General features: G+C 43.6%; 2 protein-coding genes across 4 annotated transcripts in view; one reads left to right on the top strand and one right to left on the bottom strand.

Annotated features, from left to right (window-relative positions):
• Nucleotides 1-7,340, bottom strand: part of DUS4L (dihydrouridine synthase 4 like) — a 10,616-nt gene extending 3,276 nt beyond the window's left edge. The window contains exons 1-5 of one of the 2 annotated variants that reach the window (XM_070946628.1): nucleotides 7,326-7,340; nucleotides 3,179-3,309; nucleotides 2,592-2,713; nucleotides 658-775; nucleotides 19-141 (exon numbers count right to left, since the gene is read on the bottom strand). In XM_070946628.1, coding sequence (XP_070802729.1) covers nucleotides 19-141; nucleotides 658-775; nucleotides 2,592-2,713; nucleotides 3,179-3,309 — 494 coding nt within the window. In that variant the 5' untranslated portion in view covers nucleotides 7,326-7,340. Of the gene's footprint in view, nucleotides 1-18; nucleotides 142-657; nucleotides 776-2,591; nucleotides 2,714-3,178; nucleotides 3,310-6,795; nucleotides 6,838-7,325 lie in introns of those variants that run through there. The other variant, XM_070946627.1, reaches the window with a different exon arrangement.
• Nucleotides 7,126-24,803, top strand: CBLL1 (Cbl proto-oncogene like 1). 2 transcript variants are annotated; one of them, XM_070946626.1, is made up of 6 exons: nucleotides 7,126-7,154; nucleotides 14,037-14,201; nucleotides 16,443-16,540; nucleotides 18,374-18,457; nucleotides 20,930-21,003; nucleotides 23,324-24,803. In XM_070946626.1, exons 1-6 carry the CDS (start codon nucleotides 7,142-7,144, stop codon nucleotides 24,357-24,359), a joined length of 1,470 nt encoding a protein of 489 aa, XP_070802727.1. In that variant the 5' UTR covers nucleotides 7,126-7,141; the 3' UTR covers nucleotides 24,360-24,803. The 2 variants fall into 2 exon arrangements, with proteins under 2 accessions (XP_070802727.1, XP_070802726.1); XM_070946625.1 differs by lacking the exon at nucleotides 7,126-7,154 and adding an exon at nucleotides 11,656-11,753.

Below are 24,803 nucleotides of genomic sequence, written 5' to 3'. Positions count from 1 at the left end.
TATCTATAAAGGACTTACCGTATCTTAATAGATACTGAAAATGTGGGGTTTTCCACTTGATTTCTTACTGATCTCACCATCTCTTGTATCAGTTGTGGTTTGTTTATTAAGCAAGCACCATAGCCTTCTGCCATGGCCCATCTGGAAGAAAACAATAGAAGACGTATGGCGAGTACTTCAGAGAGAGAGCAACCCTGATGTCCCACTGACAAGTCCAGAAGAGAATGGACTGCCATCTGTCAGAAACGATGTAAGGTCACCTGCTTGGGTGGGGGGGTGGGGGGGGTTGGACTAGATGACCTACAAGGTCCCTTCCAACTCTCTGTTGGAAGGGACAACTCTCTGTTGGAATCTGTCCCCCTTTAAATACCTTTTGTGGCCATGGACCAGCAAGACTTAACTCAAGATTTAAATCACAACATTTCTTCATGCTTTTGTGGTCCGTGGACCACAGGTTGAGTACCACTGACCTACCATGTTTATACTAAAAAGACAATTTAATCAGACATTTAAACAAAAAAACATATAAAGCTCCAATTTCTTTGCAGCTTTACCTATTTTGAAATGTAAAGGAAGCAAATAATAGCGTACAGAAAATCAGTACAACAGCACTTGCCTTAAGAAATGATTCTCCATATTTTGTTTCAGGTCTCTTACCTTTGCGGACAACCACAGTTTAAATCTACGCCATCTGCAAACGGACTAACAAGGCCAGCTGCGTCTGCTAAAACTTGTGCTTCTTTAGCAGCAAACTGAACAATCAAAGGATGGTCAGCTGTAAAAAAATGAATTGTAATAAATAAATAAAAATCCTTGTTATTTAGGGAAGAAGGTGCATTCTAGAAACATCAATGAGAGAACCAAGGTGGTTATTGGCTAGCACTGAATTCCAGCTAGGGAGAACTTGGCTAAATGAAGCCAATCATGGTTTTATTCAGGATGGATGGAACAAACCAGGATTTAGTGGGAATCTGCGGTCCTATGCACTGAACTTTCTTTAATCTGTTGCCCTCCACGTATCTTGAGTTTGAAATTGTTCTTCCATCTACTTCTACTTGTTCAACTCAGCTGCTTTAAATTCAATGGATATCTTTGACTAGAAGCTACTTCCAGTGCCAGCTATTTTACAAATTTCCTGGTATATGGAGATCCATATTTGGGGGGATTTCTAGAGGATAACATCTTAGAAATCTACTAAAGGAATAAGGCCTTGATCGAAGGATAATTTAACTTGAAAGAAATAGACTGAAGAAATATTTCAAATTTGGTGGGGAACAGATTGAAGGTTTACTTCCTAGGACTACAAGCTGTTAAATTGATTCCTCTATCACACTAAAATTACATTTAAATTAAATGAATAAACTGGGCCTGGTGGCTCAGCAGACTAATAGCATTGTGATTAACACCAGCTGTCGGCAATTACTGTAAGTTCGAATCCCACCAGGCTCAAGGTTGACTCAGCCTTCCATCCTTTCTAAGGTAGGTAAAATGAGGACCCAGTTGTGGGGGCAATAAGCTGACTTTGTATAAATATACAAAAGTATGAAGGCTATTGCTTAATGCATTGTAAGCTGCCCTGACTCCAGAGAAAGGCGGCATATAAATCAAATAATTAAAAAAAAAAAAAAATTAAAGGGACGTGGTGGCTCAGCGGCTAAGATGCTGAGCCTGTCGATCGAAAGGTCGGCAGTTCAGCAATTCAAATCCCTAGTGCCACGTAACGGGGTGAGCTCCCATTCCTTGTCCCAGCTTCTGCCAACCTAGCAGTTCGAAAGCACGTCAAAAATGCAAGTAGAAAAATAGGGACCACCTTTGGTGGGAAGGGAACAGCGTTCCGTGCGCCTTTGGCTTTGAGTCATGCCCGTCACATGACCACGGAGACATCTTCAGACAGCACTGGCTCTTCGGCTTTGAAACGGAGATGAGCACCGCCCCCTAGAGTCGGGAACGACTAGCACATATGTGCGAGGGGAACCTTTACCCTTATCACACTAAATAGTTCGTTCCGTCATTCTTACTGAATAAATCACTCGTGCCTTCCTTCTAACAACATACCAGGCCAAAACCAAGCATATTATTTCAAGCAATGGGTGGAAACTAATCAAGGAGAGAAGCAATTTAGGACTAAGGAGAAATTTTCTGACAGTGAGAACAATTAACAAGTGGAACAACTTGCCTCTAGAAGTTGTGAATGCTCCAACACTGGAAGTTTTTAAGAAGATGTTGGATAACCATTTGCCTGAAGTGGTATAGGGTTTCCTGCCTGGGCAGGGGGTTGGACTAGAAGACCTCCGAGGTCCCTTCCAACTCTGTCTATTCTATTCTATTCTATTCTATTCTATTCTATTCTATTCTATTCTATTCTATTCTATTCTATTCTATTCTATTCTATTCTATTCTATTCCATTCCATTCCATTCCATTCCATTCCATTCCATCTCTGTGCAATGATTTGATCCTAATCAGTGTCTTCCTGAGCTATAAATTAGATTGTCTGTAAGTTTTAAAAAGATATTTTGAGGACAACTAACTGAGCATTAAAACAGGATTTTAAAAGCTCCAGAGGGGTGAGAAAATATATACGCAACCTACCTTGATTTGTTGTAAATTCACTGTGCCTCGCTTTCAAAGATCTGACAAAATCAGCCGCTATGATCATTGGCGTGTAGCATAAATCACAATCGTATTTCCTGACTAAAGTTCTGAAGGATAATCTACAAATATAAAAGCATTCGAGATAAGGACATTTTTCATAGGTTGCCATAGGTTTGCCATCATGGCAGGGGTGAAATCCAGCAGGTTCTGACAGGTTCTGGAGAACCGGTAAGCAGAAATTTTGAGTAGTTTGGAGAACCGGCAAATACCACCTCTGACTGGCTCCAGAGTGGGGTGGGAATGGAGATTTTGCAATATCCTTCCCCCAGGAGTGGGGAGGGAATGGGGATTTTGCAGCATCCTTCCCCTGAAGTGGGGTGGGAATGGAGATTTTGCAGTATCCTTCCTCTGCCACGCCCACAGAACCGGTAGTAAAAAAAAATTGGATTTCACCACTGCATCACGGTACTAGAGGATGATATCCTTGATAAAACACGGCTTGCAAATGGAACAAAAATCTCATTATTGGGTGAAGGCAAGCATGATGCTGACGGATTTAGGCAGAACGCGAAAACAGCACTTACTTTGAATACCTAACCATAGGAGCACAGATTTTCACAACGGGTTCTGAATGAAACAAATCAACTGGGTTGCTTAGCGGGGACCGTCCCATTTGCCTGGGGAGACTGCAGTCATCAATGTTATCAGGCCACATCTACAAAAACAAAATTTTAAGACGAGAATGTAATAACCATTTTCCTAATTTCCATCGCCATCTAATTCGATGATGAACTGCATTCTCACAATCTCGAGTTTGATTCTGACGGCTGCAGCTCCCTCTGGCGAACAGTCTCAAAATGTCTTAATTACACCTTTTTTTAAAAAAAAACAAAAACAAAGGAGAAACCTGAAAAGGGGGGGCGGGCGCACATCCGAAAGAGATTCATAAGGGTTAAAAATAATTATTGATCACTTTGTTTTATAAAGGAGGAATCAAAAACAAAACCGAGAAAATAGTCATGAAATTACATAAATCTCAAGGACAGCGTTCTGAAATAAAAGGGCCGTCTTTTATCCTATAATTAAGCCCCAAATTCAGTGCAACAGTCCAAGGTCAGCATTTCTCGACCCTGACTTTATAAAGTGTGGATTTCCACTCCCAGAATCCCCTGCTGCCTGGTGGATTCTGGGAGTGGAAGTCCACCCATCACAAAATTGGCGAGGTTGAGAAACGCTGGATTATATGCAGGCCACATACAACTCCAAGAATTCCCCAGCCAGCAATGCTCGCTGGGGAATTCTGGGAGTTGAAGTCCACAAGTCTTTTAAATTGCCAAAGGTTGAGAAATACTGGAAGCCTTCAATCCCAGCCTGAGCATATATCTTTCTCTTTCTTTCTTTCTTTCTTTCTTTCTTTCTTTCTTTCTTTCTTTCTTTCTTTCTTTCTTTCTTTCTTTCCTTTCTTTCTTTTTCTTTCTTTTTCTCTTTCTTTCTCTTTCTGTCACCTCCCCCTCCCTCTTTCTCTCTCCTTTCTTTTTCTTTCTTTTCTTCCCCTTCCCCTCCCTCCTTTTTTTTCTTTTCCTTTCTTTCTCTTTCTGCCCCCTCCACCCTTCCTCTTTCTCTCCTTTTCCTTTCTTTCTTTCTTCCCCTTCCCTCCTCTTTCTTTCTTTCTCTTTCTGCCCCCTCCCCCTCCCTCTCTCTCTCTCCTTTCTTTCTTTTTCTTTCTTTCTTTCTCTTTCTGCCCCCTCCCTCCCTCTTTCTTTCTTTCTTTTTTCTTTCTTTCTGCCCCTCCCTCTTTCTCTCTCTTCTTTCTTTCTTTCTTTTTCTTTCTCTTTCTGCCCTCTCCCTCTTTCTCTTTCCTTTCTTTCTTTTTCTTTCTTTCTTTCTCTTTCTGCCCCTCCCTCTTTCTCTCTCCTCTTTCTTTTTCTTTCTCTTTCTGCCCCTCCTCCTCCCTCTTTCTCTTTTTCCTCTTTCTTTTTCTTTCTTTCTTTCTTTCTGCCCCCTCCCTCCCTTTCTTTCTTTCTTTCTTTTTCTGCCCCCTCCCTCTTTCTCTCTCTCTTCTTTCTTTCTTTCTTTCTTTCTTTCTTTCTTTCTTTCTTTCTTTCTTTCTTTCTTTCTTTTCTTTTTCTTTCTTTATCTCTCTCTCTCTTTCTCTTTCTTCCCCCTCCCTTTTTCTCTCTCTCCCCTTCCTTCCTTTCTTTCTGCCCCTCCCCCCCTCTCTCTTGAAAAAAAGCAACAACAGCAACAGGGGTAACAAAATCTCTGCGGTCATCTTTTGCAACACCAACCTCTGCATTATCACCAATGCCATGTATTCACACGTGAACAATACACACGAATGCAAAATGCTGCCTTACTCTTTAGGCTCCGTCCAACCTCCCCCCCCTAAAAAATCTGCCTGCGCGGTAGAGAGAGAAGAGAGACGCAGCCTTTGCCCTGATTTTAAGAGAATAAATAATAAACTTACTGTACAAAGGGATGCACGACCTTAATTTCTGCTAAAAACCGAAGACAGCTCCCGTTCTCGACTCCTTTGCAGCTCTTTGCTGAAAATGCGCCCTATTGGACAGCGCCTAATCCTTAATTCCCGCGCATGGAAGAGACCATGAGCTCCTTGCTCTAATTTTCTCTCTCTACGAAGGGTCCCCTTGAATTGCTGCCGATTGGGGAAAATCAGATTCACACGTGCTGCCTTGACTTTCGAGTCCCTGATTCGCCCAGCAGGGTTCCTTCAATTTCTTCCGGGATGGGAGTGGCGATGAGGCTTTGCCTGAATGAATCATAAAAGTCGGAATTTGGCTTTTTGAGCAGGAGAGTGATCTTCAAGTGTGGGTGTGGAATTTCTGCACAGGACCGGGTGGATTTAGACTTGAAGGATTCAAAGAATTTTGCAAGCCCCTGCAGCATCTCTGTCCTGCTCCAAGTTGCCACTTGCAATATTATGCATTTATCCATCCCTCCTTTCTTCCAAGAACTATATGATAGATAGATAGATAGATAGATAGATAGATAGATAGATAGATAGATACAGTGGTGGGATACAGCCAGTTTGCACCACTTCGGGAGAACCGGTTGTGAACTTTCTGAGCAGTTTGGCAAACTGGTTGTTGGAAGAAATCATTAGGGCAGAGAACCAGTTGTTAAATTACTTGAATCCCACCACTGGATAGATAGATATAGATAGATAGATAAATAGATAGATAGATAATAAATTGATGGATGATAGATATATAGATGATACATAGATGCGATCGATAGATGAAATTGGTACATGATAGATATAGAAAAATAGGCAGATAGATAGATGGATAGGTAGATAGATGATAGAGATGATAGATAGATAGATGATAGATGAAATAGATTGATGATAGATATAGATAGATAGATAGATAGATAATAAATTGATGGATGATAGATATATAGAAGATACATAGATGTGATTGATAGATGAAATTGATACATGATAGATATAGATAAATAGATAGGTAGATAGATGGATAGGTAGATAGATGATAGAGATGATAGATGATAGAGATGATGGATGGATGGATAGATAGGTAGATAGGTAGATAGATGATAGAGATGATAGATAGATAGATGAAATAGATTGATGATAGATATAGATAGATAGATAGATAGATAGATAGATAGATAATAAATTGATGGATGATAGATATATAGAAGATATATAGATGCAATCGATAGATGAAATTGATACATGCTAGATATAGATAAATAGATAGGTAGATAGGTAGATAGATAGATGGATGGATAGGTAGATGATAGAGATTTTAGATGATGGAGATGGTGGATAGATGGATGGATAGATAGATAGGTAGATAGATGATAGAGATGATAGATAGATAGATAGATAGATAGATAGATAGATAGATAGATAGATAGGTAGGTAGATAGGTAGATAGATGATAGAGATGATAGATATAGATAGATAGATAGATAGATAATAAGTTGATGGATGATAGATACATAGAAGATACATAGATGCGATTGATAGATGAAATTGATAGATGATAGATATAGATAAATAGATAGGTAGATAGAGATTATAGATAGATAGACAGATAGATAGAATGAATGAATGAATTCTGGGATTTGACGTCCACACATCTTAAAAGTTGCCTCGATTGAAAAACACTGAAGAAACCCACGCCCACCCCCACCCCGTCTTGGCATCTCTTACCTGAAGTCGGGGCTCAGCTTCTACCGGAATACATGATCCCATTTAAACCTAATTTAAATTTTTTTCCTTCTAAAGTTTCCAATTTTTTTCCGCCCCTATGGGGCCACTCTCTGTCGAGTTCTTCTAGTGCGCAGGCGCAGAATTCTCCAGGAGGAACTCGGAAGCGCCGCATTCCCCGCTCAGAAAGGCTGTTATACACCTCTAGAGCGGCGTCTCTCTCCCTCTCTCTCTCTCCGTATTTCCCGTTCACCCTTCTAACCTCGTCAGCTTCCGGCCACGCCCACCCCCCCCCCACCCTCCGTCGGCGCGAGCGACTTCCGGTCCCCAGAGTGCCCTAGGCCGAATCATGGACCACAATGGTGAGCGGGGGAGATGCGGGGGGAGCTCCGTTTAAAACCCACCCCGGTCGCGTTCCGTCGTCCAGGCCGGCCGGGTTTTCCCCTTCCGAGCGGGGGGAATGGCGCGGGGTTTCGGGCGCTGAGGCCTAGCGCGCTGAGGCGGGGAAGCCCCCGGAGTCGAGTGCGGCCTACCTCGGCCTGGCTCCGGATGGGCCCAAAGTGGCCTTTTTCCCCCCTTACGGAAGCCGCCTCGTCGGGTTGTGTCAGTGAGGGCCGCCTTCTGGGGATCACCAGGCCCGTCCCTGGCGGCCTGGCTCCTTCCCTTCCCCTCACACAGGCTTGGTTGGCCCGAGGTGGGAACGGGGGGGGGGCTCTCCATGGACCCCCCCTGCTCCCCCCTCCCCTCCTCCCTCTTTTTGACAGGCCTTCCCCGTTTTCTTGAGCGCTTTTCTCCAATCTTGGCCACTTGGGGTGTGGACTACAGCTCCCAGAATTCCCTCCTATGCTGGCTGGGGGAGGGGGGGGGAAATCAAGCAAGAATGGAGGTGGAAGAGGGGACCTTGGAGGTCCTCTAGTCCAGCCTGTACAAGTTGAGACAAGTGACTGCCCAGTCTCTTCTTAAAAATCTACAATTAAATTTATTCAAATCAGTTAAATCAGGATGGAGCTGGAAGAGGGGACCTTGGAGGCCCTCTAGTCTGACCCCCCTACCCAAGTAGGAGACCCTGTACCTTTTTGAGACAAGTGGCTCTCCAGTTTCTTCTTAAAAGACCTCCAGTGAAATTTATTCAAACAATCCAATCAGAATAGAACTGGAAGGGACTTGGGAGGTCCTCTAGTCCAGCCTGTACAAGTTGAGACAAGTGACTGTCCAGTCTCTTCTTAAAAATCTACAATTAAATTTATTCAAATCAGTTAAATCAGGATGGAGCTGGAAGAGGGGACCTTGGAGGTCCTCTAGTCTGACCCTCCCCCCCCCCCCGTCCAAGCAGGAGACCCTGTACTATTTATTTATTATTTATTTATTAATTTTATTTCTATACCGCCCTTCTCCCAAAGGACTCAGGGCGGTGTACAGCCTAATTAAAAACACAGACAAAATTTAAAAATAATTAAAATTATTAAATAATAGGCCCAATTTATAAAACCCCAAATTTAAAATCCCATTTAAAACCAATTAAAATCTTTACATTGGTAGCCCAGCCTGGCGGAACAACATGGTTTTGAGGGTATTTGAGACTTCTCAGACTCTTCTTAAAAGCCTCCAGTGAAATTCATTCAATCAATCAATCAGAATGGAGCTTGGAAGGGACCTTGGAGGTCCTCTAATCCAACCCCCTGCTCAAGCAAGAGACCCTGTACAAGTTGAGACAAGTGACTGTCCAATCTCTTCTTTAAAATCTACAGTGAAATTTATTCAAATCAGTCAATCGGAAGAGAGCGGGAAGGGACTTTGGAGGTCCTCTAGTCCAGCCCCCTGCTCAAACAGGAGACCCCATACAATTTGAGACAAGTGGCTGTCCAGTCTCTTCTTAAAAGTATCCAGTGAAATTCAATCTAATCAATTAATCAGAATAGAGCTGGAAGGGGCCTTGCAGGAGACCCTATAGTATCCCATTGGTTGTCCAATCTCTTCTTAAAAGCCTCCAGTGATGGAGCATCTACAGCTTCTGGTGGCAAGATGTTCCCCTGGTTAATTGTTCTCCCTGTCAGGAAATTTCTCCTTAATTCTAGGTTGCTTCTCTCCTTGTTTAAGTTTCCATCTGTTGTTTCTTAGTCTTGCCTTTAGGTGCTTTAGAGAACAGGGTGACACCCCCCCTCCCCGCTCTTCTTTGTGGCAGCCCCTCAAATATTAGGACTCTGCTATCATATCAGCCTAGTCCTTCTTTTCATGAAGCTAGGCATACCCAATTCCTGTTCTTTATATGTTTTAGTCTCTGAATGCCTTACTTCTAAAAGTTGCCAAAATTGAGAAAGACCGACAGGTAGTCCTCGACCTAAGATCACAGTGCAGTCCAAAATTTCTGTTGCTAAGCGAGATAGTGAAGTGTATTGTGCCTCATTTTGTGACCTTTTTTGCTACAGTTCTTAGGTGAATCACTCCAGTTATTAAGTGAATCGGGGGGGGGGGGGTGGTTTCGTTAAGTGAATCTGGCTTCCCCCATTGACTTTGGTTATTTGGAAAGTTGGAAACTTTGGAAAGTTACAAAGAGTGATCCCATAACCCCGGGCGAGGCGGGTGCAACCGTCATAAATACATGCCAGTTGCCAAGCATCCAAATTTTGATCATGTGACTGTGGGGATGCTACCGTGAAGTGTGAAAAACAGTCGTAAGCCACTCTTTTTCAGTGCGGTTGTAACTTTGAATGGTCATTAAATGAATCGTCGTAAGTCGAGGACTACCTGTACTTGAAAGAGACTCACCTGCTCCGCAAATCCACCCCTTGTGGGGAAAGTTTGAAGGAAAACCTGTCTTTGATTTGCTTGCTTTCTTTACCCTGGCTTGCTCCTTTATTTACGATTTTAGAATATCACAATCTGCCAAAAAACCCAGTGTGACATCACACTGTTCTTCCTCTTTTCTCCAACATGCTCCTATCGGGTGAGTTTGATTCAGAGGTGGGTTTCAGCAGGTTCTGACCAGTTCTGGAGAACCGGTAGCGGAAATTTTGAGTAGTTCGGAGAACCGGTAGTAAAAATTCTGACCGGCCCCGCCCCCATCTATTCTCTGCCTCCCGAGTCCCAGCTGATTGGGAGGAAATGGGGATTTTGCAGTAACCTTCCCCTGAAGTGGGGAGGGAATGGAGATTTTACAGTATTCTTCCCCTGGGCATCAACTTGCATGCTGTGACAGCCTTCTGCTAGGACATTTATGTTGCCTGCAAAACTCGGGCAACCGAGTTTGCGTGGGAACTGGAGACCTACGCTCAGAATTTGGGAGAGGATACAATTATTACCTTTGCAAAAGTGGCTTTTTTTTGCCTACCCTAAATACAAATTACCAAGTAATTCAGGTAAAGCCAAAAAAAAAAAAGTATTTATTTAGGGAGAATGAATATTTTTATAGAGTACAGAAATAAACGATACAGTTTGGTACCTGTGATAGAAAAGCATTAGATCAAGAAGGCATTGATGACGTGAGGTTTGGACAATACTAAACGTTGATTCTAGATAAGGTTCCACGAGGGGCAAAATTTGTGGGTTACGTTTGCTCTCTTTCCCAGCTGGGTTTGTATCTTTTTTAGACAAGTGTGTTCAAGGACATTTCAGGATACACTTTCTATCGTTTAATTGCTAGACAAACAAGTTCTCGCATACCAAAAGGAATGGCCTTGGCTCAGAAGAAAAACATGCTTTATTTCCTAAAGTTAGAAAAGAGATCTAGACGGCCATGCTAACATCATCTTTTAAAATGCAATAAAGGCAAAGGTTCCCCTCGCACATACGTGCTAGTCGTTCCCGACTCTAGGGGGCGGTGCTCATCTCCGTTTCAAAGCCGAAGAGCCAGCGCTGTCCGAAGACGTCTCCGTGGTCATGTGGCTGGCATGACTCAACGCCAAAAGCGCACGGAACGCTGTTCCCTTCCCACCAAATGTGGTCCCTATTTTTCCACTTGCATTTTTTACCTGCTTTCGAACTGCTAGGTTGGCAGAAGCTGGGACAAGTCACGGGAGCTCACCCAGTTATGCGGCACTAGGCATTCAAACCGCTGAACTGCCAATCTTTCTGATCGACAAGCTCAGCATCTTAGCCACTGAGCCACATCGTCCCTAAAATGCAATACAGGATGGCAAATTACTATGTGTGAGAGAGAAATCTTTCATTGCTATAGTTTATTTGGAAGGCTTGTGAATAACTTAAGAAAACTCTCTCCTAGCGCTTCTTTTAATGTCTGGCACACACACAAAAAAACTTTGAAACTCTGTGTTAAGAGTTTTAATATTGTTTAGTTCGGAGGCTTTTTCTTTGAAGTTGATGTGAATTTAGTTGTATTTCTTTGCTTTCCGGTAAATGCCTTTTAATAGTTTCCAGTGGGATAGGCCCGTTAATCTGTTACAGCAAAACCGGTCAGGAATCTATGATATCTTAAAAAATTAAAACATTTTACAAGAGCATATAGTAATATATTTGTTGGGGGATTTTTTTTTTTTTTTTTGGTAGTGTTATTAGGCTAGTCATTTCCCATTTGCTCCTGTTCTTACTGTAGCGCATTAAAAAAAAAACCCTATATTCAGAGAATTTCTTTTGGCCTATTCATAATATTAAAATAAAATAAAATAAAGCTTTTCCCATTGCAAAATGTGAGGAGGGATAATATAAATGCTATCAACTGTCACCTAAATGGCGGTTAGGTGATTCATTGTCAGCATTCCACTCCACTGAACAGAGAGGAGTTTAAAATGGCCACAGCATCTTTTTGCCAGCGAGGGTTGATTTCAAACCGTTTGGAAGAAACTCCGTGGATTCCTAGGGAAACAGCAGGCAAATTCGTTGTTGCCCACAGCACGACCCAGAAGCAATGTGACTGATGTAAATATAAACTTGACAAGTTGGCTTTGAAATTGAGAATACGAGAAGCCATTTGAACGGTGACATGATCCCGTATAAATATTCTGTCGGTGAGTTATTTGATTTACTACAGGGCTCAGATAGCTGAAATTGTCTGGTATGCTCTTAAATGATGGAAACTCGTTTTTTGGCAGTTTTAAGATCGTTCGAATAAGCCCTGAGAACTTTTTGCCGGTTGATTTGTTGCATTTCATGTTCCAGGTACATGACATCTACGTACCAGCTGATTAAAATTCCCTTCTCCTATCTTGTCTTGATCAGAAAGAATTGTATATCTTCTTACAAGCTGCTGCATTAAAGTATAGGATAAAGTGAATAGAATAGAATAGAATAGAATAGAATAGAATAGAATAGAATAGAATAGAATAGAATAGAATAGAATAGAATAGAATAGAATAGAATAGAATAGAATAAACAGAGTTGGAAGGGACCTTGGAGGTCTTCTAGTTCAACCCCCTGCTTAGGCAGGAAACCCCACACCACTTCAGACAAATGGTTATCCAAAATCTTCTTAAAAACTTCCAGTGTTGGAGTGTTCACAACTTCTGGAGGCAGAATATGATCAATAATTTTCTTTAGTCACTTTTATAACTTTATATACATCAGCAGGGATTGCTGCTCTGCTGCTGTTATTGATGGACTGGTTCAAAAGTATAATATGTATTTTAAAATGTTAGAAATTTGAGGGTCCTCTGGGGTGAGAATCCCTTATGATTGGACAACGCATATCATGAATTAAATTCTCAGCTGTTTTGATTCACAACATATATTTCCCTATCTATAGTACTAGTGTTAAGTTTCAGGGCTTAACTTTCTTTTGGAGTTTGGGATGTATTGATGCCAAAATAGATTTTATTTGTCGTTGACTCAGCTTCCCATCCTTCCAAGATGGGTAAAATGAGGACCCAGATTGTTGGGGGCAATAGGCGGACTCCGTAAACCGCTTAGAGAGGGCTGTAAATGCACTACTGTGTTTCCCTGAAAATAAGACCCTGTCTTATATTTTTTTGAACCCTGAAATAAGCGCTTGGCCTTATTGTCATGCACTCAAAAGCCCAATTGGGCTTATTATCAGGGGAAACAGTCTTATTTTGGGGAAAACAGGGTATGAAGCGGTATATAAGTCTAAGTGCTATTGCTATTATTAATAGATAACTTTCTCATTATATATCTTGAACAGGAATAACTTTTATACACGCTAAAAAAAGCACCCTCACATTCTTTCTTTTTTTGTTAGTGAAGCAACAAATGGCTCTGGAAAATAAAGGAGAGTTGGTTGCGCTCAAAAGCCTGATTGGTCTTATTATCGGGATGTCTTATTTTAGGGGAAACAGGGTAGTAACACGGTTTTTAAGTGACTCTGGCTTCTGTTGTGATCCGCCAGCAGCCTGCGGAGTTGGCAGCGGAGTCGGACAGCGATGAGGCTGAGGAAGAACATGGGCCAGTCCTGGAGGCTGGGGAAGGCCTGGATGAGGGCTCTGCTTCGGAGGCAGAGATGGGGACAGGACCGTCTGATAGTTATCAGCTGCCTTCGGAATCGGGCATCAATGGGGCAGAAGAACAGCGTGAGCCTGTTCCCAGTGTGCGCATGCGCAGAGCTGCCAGGAGACAGGAACAATTAAGGAAACAGGGTCGACTTGGGAGTAAGGCTTGGAGATGATTGGCCTCTCCCACAAAACATAAAAGAGGAGGGAACGGGACGTGAGCTTTTGCAGGAAGCAATTAGTTCATCTGGCCGATTCAAGATTTGAAACTTCTGTTTTTGACTCTGTGCCAAGTTTGGCCTTGCCCTGTGTCTGGAAATTAGGTGGGTGTTGATCACCTTCCTCTGAAAGACTGTTTTATCAAGTCTGTTCCCAGTATGTGCATGTGCAGAGCTGCCAGGAGAAGGGAACAGCTAAGGAATAAGGTTCAACTCAGGAGTAAAACCATAGGTGGACAATGAATGCGCCCTCCCTCCCCCCAGGCAATAAAAGAGGAGCAAAAGGGGAGTGGAGTTTGCAGGAGACAATTAGTTCTCTTAATTGGTTCGTGACTCCTTGCCAAGTTTTGAAGATATCGGCCTGGCAACTCTCCAAGCCAGAGAAGGTCTGTGACTGTAAATTCTCCCTTGAAAGACTCTGCTGAGTGTGAATGAGAGGAATTCACAGTAACTTAATAAAAAGGGGTTTTTGTCGGGACAAGGAGTCTTGGGAAGCCTAGGTCAGAACAAGGTTGTAAAATAGTCTATAGACTTGGGAAGAGGTTCCAGTGCTGCATCAGACCTGAGGAACTGGAAACTTACGTATCATGTTGTTTGTGCGTTTGTTTGTTTGTTTGTTTGTTTGATGCAGACAATGACTTGCAAGGGACAAATAGTTCCGGAACTTTGGGCGGTCTTGATGTGCGTCGGCGGATTCCGATAAAGCTGATCTCCAAACAGACCATCAAAGCCAAACCGACCCCACCTCGTCCCACCAGAAATATGAACAGGGTCCCTTCCAAGGCTGGCGAAGAAGGTAAACCGATTCGGGCAACGTTCTGAAAAAAAATATATATTGTCTTTTTCTGACATCCATTCGCAATCGAAGAGATGGATAGACGCTTCAGCTAAAGATGAATACAAAGACAGAGTAGAATCCTCTTGTTTCTGTGTGGGTATACAGGCAGTCCTCAACCTACGACCAGAATTGAGCCAAAAATCTAGGTTGCTCAGTGAGAAAGTTGTTATGTGAGTTTCGTCCCCATTTGACGACTTTCCTTGCCACGTTCCTTAAGCAAATCACTGTAATTGTTAAGTTAGTAACCCCGTTGTTAAGTGAATCCCATTGGCTTCGCTTGTCAGGAGGTCGCAACGGGATCACGGGACCACACAGACCCGGCAACCGTCATAAATGTGAAATCAGTTGTCAAGCATCCGAATGTAAGTCACATGACCATGGGGATTTGCAATGGTCATATGTGTGAAAAACAGTCCTAACAGTCCTTTTTTCAGTGCCGCTGTAACTTCCAACGGTCGCTAAGCGAACTGTTGTAAGTCGAGGACTACCTGCATATGTTGTGTGTGTTGTGATGCCTTTATAACAGAGTGGTCTTTTAGATACACACCTTGTCATTAAAAAGCCCTGCTAAATCAGGCTGATGGCAAGCTCACCTCAATTCAGCAGGTGATTCTCCTATCTTAGTTAGCATTCACATAGGTCCATGATGGTGAACCTATGGCACACGTGCCACAGGTGGAACACGTAGCCATACCGGTAGGCACGCGAGCTCAGCTCTGGTGCACAGGTGTGCGCCAGCTAGCTAATTTTTGGGCCTTCTGGGCCCACCAGAAGTAGGGAAACAGGCTGTTTCCTGCCTCCGGAGGGCCTTGGCGGGTGGGGAAAAAGGCCCGTTTTTCTCTCTCCCCAGGCTCCAGAGCCTTTCTAGGAGTCTGGGGAGGCCGAAAACAGCTTTCCCCACCCCCCTGGAGGCCCTCTGGAGACCAGGAATGGCCCATTTGCCAACTCATAGAAAGGCTCTGGAGCCTAGGGAGAGCAAAAAAACGGGCCTTCTGGTCCCACCGGAAGTTGACAAACGGGCCTCCGGGGGGGGGGCATTTTTGTCCTCCCCAGACTCCTAGGAAGGCTCTGGAATCTGAGGAGAGAGAAAAACAGGCCCACCGGGCCATCGCATGCCAGGAGCGGGGTGGGGGGGAGGATGTCACCTGTGCGGGGGCGGGGCGCATAGAATTATGGGAGTGGGCATACATGCACGCTCCTCCCCCGTGCTTCCCCCGCTCCTGGCACGTGATGACAAAAAGATTAGGCATCACTGACATAGGTGCAGGTAGTCTGTGTTTAGTGACTGACTTGTTCAGTGACTGTTCACAGCTAAGACTAGTGATGAAAAAGTATCTTTGCAACCAGCTCTCACATGTACAATCTTTGCAGGTTTGTAAGCAAAGGAAAGCAGAAGTATAGATCATCACCACAAATTGCCGGTTTCACTTAGCAACCGCTTCACTTAACGTCCGGTCTTAATTTTAGTTGCTCAATGAGGACTGCCTGCACTTACGGTATTTTTTGGACTATAAGATCATCTAGATTTCGAAGAGGAAAACAAGAAAGAAAAACAGTTTTTGGCCTCCGCGCGTCCGGTTTTTGCCCTCCCCGGGCCCCAGGAGCACTCTGCAGGCCTCCCAAACCCTTTACATTTTTGGGAAAACGGGACATGGGGGGTGTCGGGAGGCCAAAAACGGCTGTAAAGACGCACAGACATTTCCACCTACTTTGGGGGGGGAAAGTGCGTATTATAGTCCGAAAAATACAGTATATACCATCTTTCAAATATTGTTGGCATTAGCCTTTTCATTATATTGATGATAACAGTACCCATTTTATAGGACGTGTCCAATTTTTCAATTTTCAATTTTGCAAATGTTAGGGGTGTTTCAAAGTTGAGACGCGCCTTGGGAATCGTAAAGATATTCCAGATACTTTAATATAATTTATGCTAATATTATTATTAATTTAATAATATGCTTGGTAAACAGCTTACATAAATATCATACCTTTTAAACACTTCGTTTGTTTCCTTTAGCATGTATTTTTCATTACAGAGAAAACACTTCAGTTCTCTTGGTGTATTTTTCTGAAAGTGCTGTGCAGCTCTTACTTACAGTTCGATTGTGACATTCGAATTAATTGTAAGGCTGGAGTTTTACCAATTAGAGTGAAAGCTAATGCCCAAATTTTTATTTGGACTTTGTTTTCCATAAGAGTTTGACTACAATGAAGAAGAACGATACGAGTGCAAGGGAGCCGATGTGTTTAGCAACCAGCGAAGATTCTCTGGACACCTCTTCTGGGATTTCAAGGTATGGGAATTGCCTCAACATTTAAATACATGTTAGCTTGCTTACAAAAATTCAGATTGTTTTCCACAGGGGTTCGCTACCCTTTAAAAAAACAACAGCAGTGGGAGTTGTATGTTAATAAACGTTGCAGTAGTGAGCTAACAAAATGATATTGAAAAATTTAAGAACATCCAGTTATAGAAATGGCTGCTATGTATTACTATGTAAAAGTAAAAAAAAAAATGAGCCTGAAATATTATTTTTATTTTTCTGCGCTAAAAAAAGTTGGAAGTTAGTGCTCCTCTTTTTCCCAAAGGTGCTTTTTTAAGAGACAACTGTTTGTTTGTTTATTTGTTTTATTAGATTTATATACCGCCCTACTCCCGAAGGACTCAGGGCGGTGAACAGGCACAAAATAAAATACATTAATACAAATTTTAAAAGCAGAAATAAAACCAGATTAAACAATTTAGCCCGAGACAAATTTAAAACATCCCAATAATTTAAAAACAGATTTAAAATTTTCGATTTAAAAGAAAAGGGGAAAAAAGGTTAGGCCAGGCCAGCTTGCTGGAATAGGAAGGTCTTAAGAGCGTGGCGGAAAGTGCGCAGATCCGGGATTCTCCGGGGGGAGCTCGTTCCAGATAGTGGGTGCCCCCACAGAGAAGGCTGTGGACTTTCTCTTTGAAGACATTTTGCTTCTCATCCAAGAAGCTTCTTCAGCTCTGACTGGATGGTCGGGAATGGAAGGATTTATATTCCTTGCAGACAGCTGGTCATTTGCATCCTTTTAGAGGGTCGTTGAGGCCACTTGGAGGTTTATCTGTGTCCTCAGGTGTCCTTAACGACTCTCTAAATTAAGAATGCAAATGACCAGACATTACAGAAGATACTATATGGAATACAAATTTAAAGTCATTTGAGGGTTTTATTTATATATGGAAATATCTTTTAGTGATACGGGCAGAAGAATAAAGATATTAAATATATTATGTATGGTAGACCTGTAGGAAAGTGGGTGAAACAAAATTGATATGGTATAAGGTGATAGGTAACGTTACTGATTGCTTAGTTTAGGAAAAGGGATGTTATGTTTAGATATTAATATACTTAAAAGATTTGAGAGATATACGTATGGGGGTGGAGGAAATGGGTAGATTATGAGTAGAATAAATGCCAAATTAGGATCTATTATATAATTTTATAGCCGAATGCTGTTTTGAAATGTATAGTATACCGGGGACATAATAATAATGTTAGAAAGAAATGTTTAGTACATAGGGGGTGGTGTAAAAGGGTGGTAAAGTATTATATAATGTGATATTAATTTGGATTTCATCTTGCAGAAGCCATGGGGGGAGGGGAGGGGGAGGGGGGGTTGGGGGGGGAAAGGGGGAAAAATTTGTATTTGAAAAACTTTTTCAATTAAAAAAAAAAAAGAATGCAAATGACCAGCTGTCTGCAAGGAATATAAATCCTTCCATTCCCCACCATCCAGTCAGAACTGAAGAAGCTTCTTGGATGAGAAGCGAAATGTCTTCAAAGAAAAAACCAGAAAGTCCAGTTGCCTCTTGAAAAAAGCACCTTTGGGACAGCCGTGGCCTGGCTGACTGAGAATCTCCATAGCTAATTTTTCTTTTTCTTTCCCCTTTTATCCTACACTTTTTCCTCTTCCCCTTTGCCTCCCTTACTATGCCTTTACTTTCATTTTTCTCTGTGTTTTATATTTCGAGAACCTAATAAAATTTGTAAAAGCTGTGAACGTTTTAACGAAATTGGGTTTTCTGAAGCTGCATATGTAAGAACAAGAGTGATGGTCAGCTAATGAAAATATAATATTTGTATTTTTGATAGATAAATTTACTTGGAGAGAAGGATGACACCCCGGTCCATTTCTGTGACAAATGCGGGTTACCCATTAAAATGTACGGGCGCATGGTAAGTCAAAGGATTTGATGCCTTCCATCATAGTCCTGATACATATTGCAGAATGGTGTCTTTTCGTTCTGAAAAACGGTACCGTATTTCTATGTGCCAGGGCCCCGTTGAACAGGATGTTGTGCGAGATAAAGTCAACACGCACAAACTACTGCAGAGCTGGCAGCAGATTCGGACAGTGAGGAGGTTGGGGAGGAACGTGGGCCAGTCCTGGAGTCTGGGGAAGGCTCGGATGAGGGCTCTGAGTCGGAGGCAGAGAGGGGGCCAAGGCCATCTGGTAGTTCTTTGCTGCCTCCGGAGTCTGACATCAGCGAGGCAGGGTAGTAACATGGTTTTTAAGTGACTCTGGCTTCTGTTGTGATCCGCCAGCAGCCTGCGGAGTTGGCAGCGGAGTCAGACAGCGATGAGGCTGAGGAAGAACATGGGCCAGTCCTGGAGGCTGGGGAAGGCCCGGATGAGGGCTCTGCTTCGGAGGCAGAGATGGGGGCAGGACCGTCTGATAGTTATCAGCTGCCTTCGGAATCGGGCATCAATGGGGCAGAAGTACAGCGTGAGCCTGTTCCCAGTGTGCGCATGCGCAGAGCTGCCAGGAGACAGGAACAATTAAGGAAACAGGGTCGACTTGGGAGTAAGGCTTGGAGATGATTGGCTCCTCCCATAAGACATAAAAGAGAAGCAAATGGGATGGGAGCTTTTGCAGGAAGCAATTAGTTCATCTGGCCAATTCAAGATCTGAAACTTCTGTTTGTGACTCTGTGCCAAGTTTGGCCTTGCCCTGCGTCTGGAAATTAGCTCCTTGGCAGCGTTCCACGTGAGATAGGTGGGTGTTGATAACCTTCCTCTGAAAGACTCTATATCAAGCCTTGCGGACTGTAAATGAAAGTAATTTACAGCTGTACGAATTAAAGAAGTTTGCCGGGAATATGTTTGTGCTGTTTAATTTCTAAGGAAGCCTAGGTCAGAACAATCTTAAAGATGCCAAGGTTGAGAAACACTAAAAGAAAAGAACTGATCCATCCAGCATTTCAGCTTGAAGTTGCTGGGACAAAAAAAACCCTTCCATTTCTTCAGACTTTTGATTGGGGATATGCAAAACATTTTGTTTCCAAACGAGTCAAATATGAAAATTCAGATAGCTATCTGGCTCAGGCATTCCGGGAACATTTCAAGCTTAGAGGTTCACAAGGTAAAAATGCGTACAGCTGCCTCGTTTCACGCTAGGACATCATTTTCATGCTCAAAAGTTGGATGCACTCTGAAATTTATGCTGCTCATCTTTTGAAATGAAACGCTTTGATATATTTTGCTTTAGAGAGGAGTCTGTAGAATTGTTGGTTGATGCATTTATCTCAGAGTTGTATTTCTCCTCTCTTCCAGGTTATAGATTAAGATCAAAATGACCCAGAGATCATCCCAATATTATTTTTAAAGGATGTCTGGCTATATATAGTCCATCCAGTCTTTGTCTCTCTGCCATTTTTTGTATAATGCATTTCAAGTAAAAGGTTTTGTACAACCTTTGTATGTCCAACAGAACCAGTTAAATAGTATATACAGTTGTGGCCAAAATTGTAGAAACCTTTTGGGGAAAGTGTATTTTTGAGGTTTGATGGCTAATAACTCCACTTTTTTTTTTTTTTTTTTTTTTTTTTGGGGAGTTTCAAGATAATCCTATTCCATTGCTGGAATGGCCTGGGAATAGCCCAGATCTTCTTAACCCAATTGAAAATCTAGGGAGCCGACTAAAGAAACTTGTTAGTCAGAAGCGACCCAGCAATAAAACCCAGTTAATAGAAGCAATCATTCAATCTTGGTTTCACATTATAACAGCTGCAGAACTAAAAGACTTGGTTCACTCCATGGGAAGACGTTGTAAGGCCGTCATTCATACTAAAGGTTACCCAACTAAGTATTAACTAACATGGTGATCTTTTTTGTATATCTCATTTTTTCTATGGTGATCATGTTTGTATATCTTGTTTTTTCTACGTGTTTCCCTTTTCTTCTTTATCCTGTTACTGCAAATCTAATAGCAAATCTTTAACAAAAGTTATTGCATTACATTCTTGATTCAATTATCTTTCCATTGATATATAATTTTATGATACTACTCCCAAAAAATGTGGTATTACTAGTTAGTTTTAGAAAATACACTTTTCCCAAAAGGTTTCCACAATTGTGGCCATTACTGTAAATACATTTTCATTGTCCTGTTCTTTTGAACAAGAACAGGCACAGGAATTTTTATTTCCAGGCCATTTTATTTGTTTCGCTATTATTAATTTAAACTCATTGTTTCTCAGTTGCTAAACTTTCTTAATGTTTTTTTTTAAAAACTTGGATGTAAAATCGAAATGTAAAATAGGAAAATACTGTCCCGTCCTTTTTTTTAAAGGGCAGATTTAGCACAGTGTTTATTCATTCCATTCATTTAAGCAATTAAAAGAGTTGTCTATTTTTCTCTTTTACTAGATACCCTGCAAGCATGTTTTCTGCTACGAGTGTGCTCTCTTACACGAGAAGAAAGGCGACAAGATGTGTCCAGGGTAAGAGAGGCGTTTTTGTGGCTAGGTCCGTGATGGCGAACCAATGACATGCGTGCCACAGGTGGCACGCGTAACCATATCGGTGGGCACGCAACCTCAGCTGATTTTCAGGCCTTCTGGGCCCACCAGAAGCTGTTGTAGCCTGTCAGCGGCCTGTGCAGATTGTAGCTGATTCCGACAACGAGGAGGCTGGTGTGGTGCTGCGTCAGCAGCCTGTGCAGCTGGCGCTCGAGTTAGACAGTAAGGAGGCTGGAGAAGATGTGGTGTCAGAGGCGGGGATTCAGCCAGGGCCTTCAGAACCTCCGGAAGCTCCTTTAAGTGAAGATGACTAAGAGGTGGAGCCTCTTCTCAATGCACAGGCGCGCAGAGCTGCCAAAAGGCAGCGGCGGCTCCTCAGGAGGAGGTCTCGAGAGTAAGGCTTGGGGCTAATTGGCCACTCCCTTAGCCTATTTAAGAAGGAACACCACTTTCAGCAAGCTGTAGAGAACAACTTTAGTTCACTCTCTTTCATGTCTGCAAAAATGTTTCTGGGCTTTCTGCCAACTCTAGTAAGACTGTGATTACCTTATCTTAGAATTCTGGTAGGCTGTTAAGACAGTTCATTAATAAATGAAGACTAAGTTGATAAAGACTAAGTTATTTGAGTAAAATAAGCTTTGTATAGAGTTTGTGTGTGCTGCATTCTTTGGGGTCCGTAGCTGGGGCAGAACAGAGGTAGGGAAACAGTCTGTTTCCTGCCTCTGGAGGGCCTCGGGGTGTGGTGGGGAAGGCCCGTTTTTCTTTCTCCCCAGGCTCCAGAGCCTTTCTAGGAGTCTGGGGAGGGCGAAAATGGCCTTTCCCCCCCAAGCCCGCCTGGAAGCAGGAAACGTTTGCCAATTTCTGGTAGGACCGGAAGGCCTGTTTTTTGCTGTCTGCAGGTTCCAGAGCCATTCTAGGAGTCTGGGGAGGGTGAAAACTGCCTTCCCCACCCCGCCAGAGGCCCTCTGGAGGCTGAAAATGGCCCGTTTGCTAACTTCCAACTTGCCAAGAAGGCTCTGGAACCTGGAGAGAGAGAAAAACGGGCCCACCGGGCCATTGCGTGCCGGAGCGGGGGTGGGGGTCGCACGTGCATGTATGGGGGCAAGGGGCATAGAATTATGGACACGCACATGCACGACCACTACCACCCCACGTTCTCCCCACTCCTGGCACGCGATGGCAAAAAGGTTAGCCGTCACTAGGCTAGGTGACGGCTTTTTTCTGATCTTTATCACAGTTCGACTCCATCTCGCAGCATATATATATTTGTGATTGGATCCCATTTGCTTTGTGTTTGGATGGCACCGGACACATGCAAAGATATTCTCATTTTAGGATTAGCAGTGGGACTCCTGCTCCACAAAAAGTTTTAGAAGATAAATGATCAGAGTATCTAATGTGGCTCCTTAGACCCAATGGCGTTATGGAATTGTAGATATAATCCGTTGTTTAGTGTGCAAACTCTAGATCAGAACAAAGAGCCAATGCAGAAGACAATAATTGTACTTAAACGATATAGGCAGTCCTCAATTTACGACTACAATTGAGCCCAACATTTTCTGTCGTTAAGTGAAACATTCGTTAAGGGAGTTTTGCCCCCTTTTACGATCTTTCTTGCCACGGTTGTTAAGTGAATCTGGCTTCCCCCTTGACTTTGCTTGTGAGAAGGTCACAAAAGGGGATCACATGACCCCGGGATACTGCAACCGCCATAAATCTGAGTCGCCAAGCCTCTGAATTTGGATCACAAGATTGTAGGGATGCTGCAAAGCCGTCACTATGAAAAACGATCCTTAGTCACATTTTTCAGTGTCCGTTGTAACTTTGAAGGGTCACTCAACAAACTGTTGTAAGTTGACTACCTATATACAGGTAGTCCTTGACTTACAACTATTCACTTATCCACAGTTTGAAGTCACAGTGGCACCGGGGGCGGGGGGGCCGGGATTGGCCTTTATACTTAAGCCGTCACAGCATCCCCAGTCACATGATCAAAATTTGGGCACTGGGCAACCTGTTTACAGTATCCTGAGGGGTCAGGCGATCGCCAGTTACGACCTTCCCACAAGCAGGGTCCATGGGGGAAGCTGGTTTCGCTTAACGACCACATGCTCCACTTAAACTACAGCAATTCCCCATGGCCGAAAAAAGCTGTAAAATCAAGCACACATCAATGTCCGCCTTGCTTAGCAGCGGTAATTCTGGTCCCCACTTGTAGTTAAGTTGAGGGCTGTACCGTCCCTTCTGGTTTGATTTGAGTAACGGTGGTGTCTCTAAATCCCGTTTCTTTTCTCCAAACTAGCTGTAACGATCCGGTGCAGAGAATCGAGCAGTGCATCCGTGGGTCCCTCTTCATGTGCAGCATCGTGCAAGGGTGCAAGAGAACATACCTGTCTCAGAGAGACTTGCAGGCTCACATCAACCACCGGCACATGAGGGCTGGCAAGCCGGTGGCGCGTCCTCCGCTGGAACCCGTCCACCCTCCTATCGCTCCTCCTCCGGCTGACATCCCGGAACGGTTCATCATGCCACCCGACAAGCATCACCTGAGCCACCTCCCGCCGAAGCAGCACATCCTGATGCCGCCACCGCCACCGCTCCAGCACGTGCCCCACGAGCATTACAACCCGCCCCACGACGACATCCGGGCCTCCCCCGCCGAGATGTCCATGGCGCCGCCTCCCCCTCGCCCCGTCAACCAAGACACTTTCCGCATTTCGACCCGGAAGCACAGCAATCTCATCACTGTCCCTATCCAGGATGATTCCAGCTCCGGCGGCCGAGAACCGCCACCGCCTGCCCCAGCCCCTTCGCACCATCACCCCGAATACCAGACCCAGCCAGTGGTGTCCCACCCGCATCACATCATGCCGCCCCAGCAACACTATGCTCCTCCCCCTCCTCCTCCGCCTCCCATCAGCCACCCCATGCAGCATCCTCCCCAGGGGGGCGGTACCCCTCATTTGGTTTACAGCCAAGCCCCTCCCCCTCCAATGACCTCCGCTCCTCCCCCTATCACCCCGCCTCCCGGACACATGATCGGACAGCTTCCCCCTTACATGAACCACCCTCCGCCCGGACCACCACCTCAGCATGGCGGTCCCCCGGTCAATGTCAATGCCCCCCCTCCGCACCATTACAACCCGAACGCTCTGCCGAAATTCAACGAAGACCAAGGAACTCTCAGCCCACCGTTCACTCAGCCAGGAGGGATGAGCCCGGGCATATGGCCGGCTCCAAGGGGGCCGCCACCGCGAATGCAAGGTCCTCCTTCTCAGGCCCCCCTTCCGGGACCACATCACCCCGACCAAGCCAGATACAGGCCGTACTATCAATGATAGTAGTTACGATTGGAACTAAAACCCGATAGAAGGATAACGTTCTGAGCTTTTAACGAATCCAACCGTTTAAAAAACTCTCTTTTCTGTTTTTGCTTTGTTTATTGGGGGAAAAGAAAAGTAATGATTTCCGACTGTAATGCTCTCTGGGGATTTAAAGCTTAAATAATAATTATCTTTTTTTAAAAAGAAAACTTTGGTTGTAGGATTCTCTGGTACCCTGTAAGCTGAGTGGCTCCGTAGCAAACGGCAGTGTTTTAAAGACTTTGTATCCCTCGTCCGGCTGAATTATCCCAGATGATAAAACGTTTATAAAAGCCACCTGACAACAACACTTACTGTACCACTTTAAAGTTATTTTTGTTAAAACCTGATAGTTTCGTTGTGACACTTAAAATTATTTTGTCAACATGTGTATAATTAAATTTAAAATATTGTCCAAAA

This window comes from Pituophis catenifer, unplaced genomic scaffold (assembly GCF_029215685.1).
Source record: "Pituophis catenifer annectens isolate HBS135680 unplaced genomic scaffold, rPitCat1.0.hap2 SCAF_7, whole genome shotgun sequence".
NCBI classification, from domain to species: domain Eukaryota; kingdom Metazoa; phylum Chordata; class Lepidosauria; order Squamata; family Colubridae; genus Pituophis; species Pituophis catenifer.
This window is presented reverse-complemented; position numbering and strand designations above follow the sequence as displayed.

Excerpts from the sequence above, each read along its gene's own strand:
- CBLL1 (XM_070946625.1), top strand. The coding sequence starts at position 11,729 with ATGATCCCGTATAAATATTCTGTCG. Across the intron at positions 14,202-16,442 it reads TTCCAAGGCTGGCGAAGAAG|AGTTTGACTACAATGAAGAA; the intron begins GTAAACCGATTC and ends GTTTTCCATAAG. Across the intron at positions 18,458-20,929 it reads TTAAAATGTACGGGCGCATG|ATACCCTGCAAGCATGTTTT; the intron begins GTAAGTCAAAGG and ends CTCTTTTACTAG.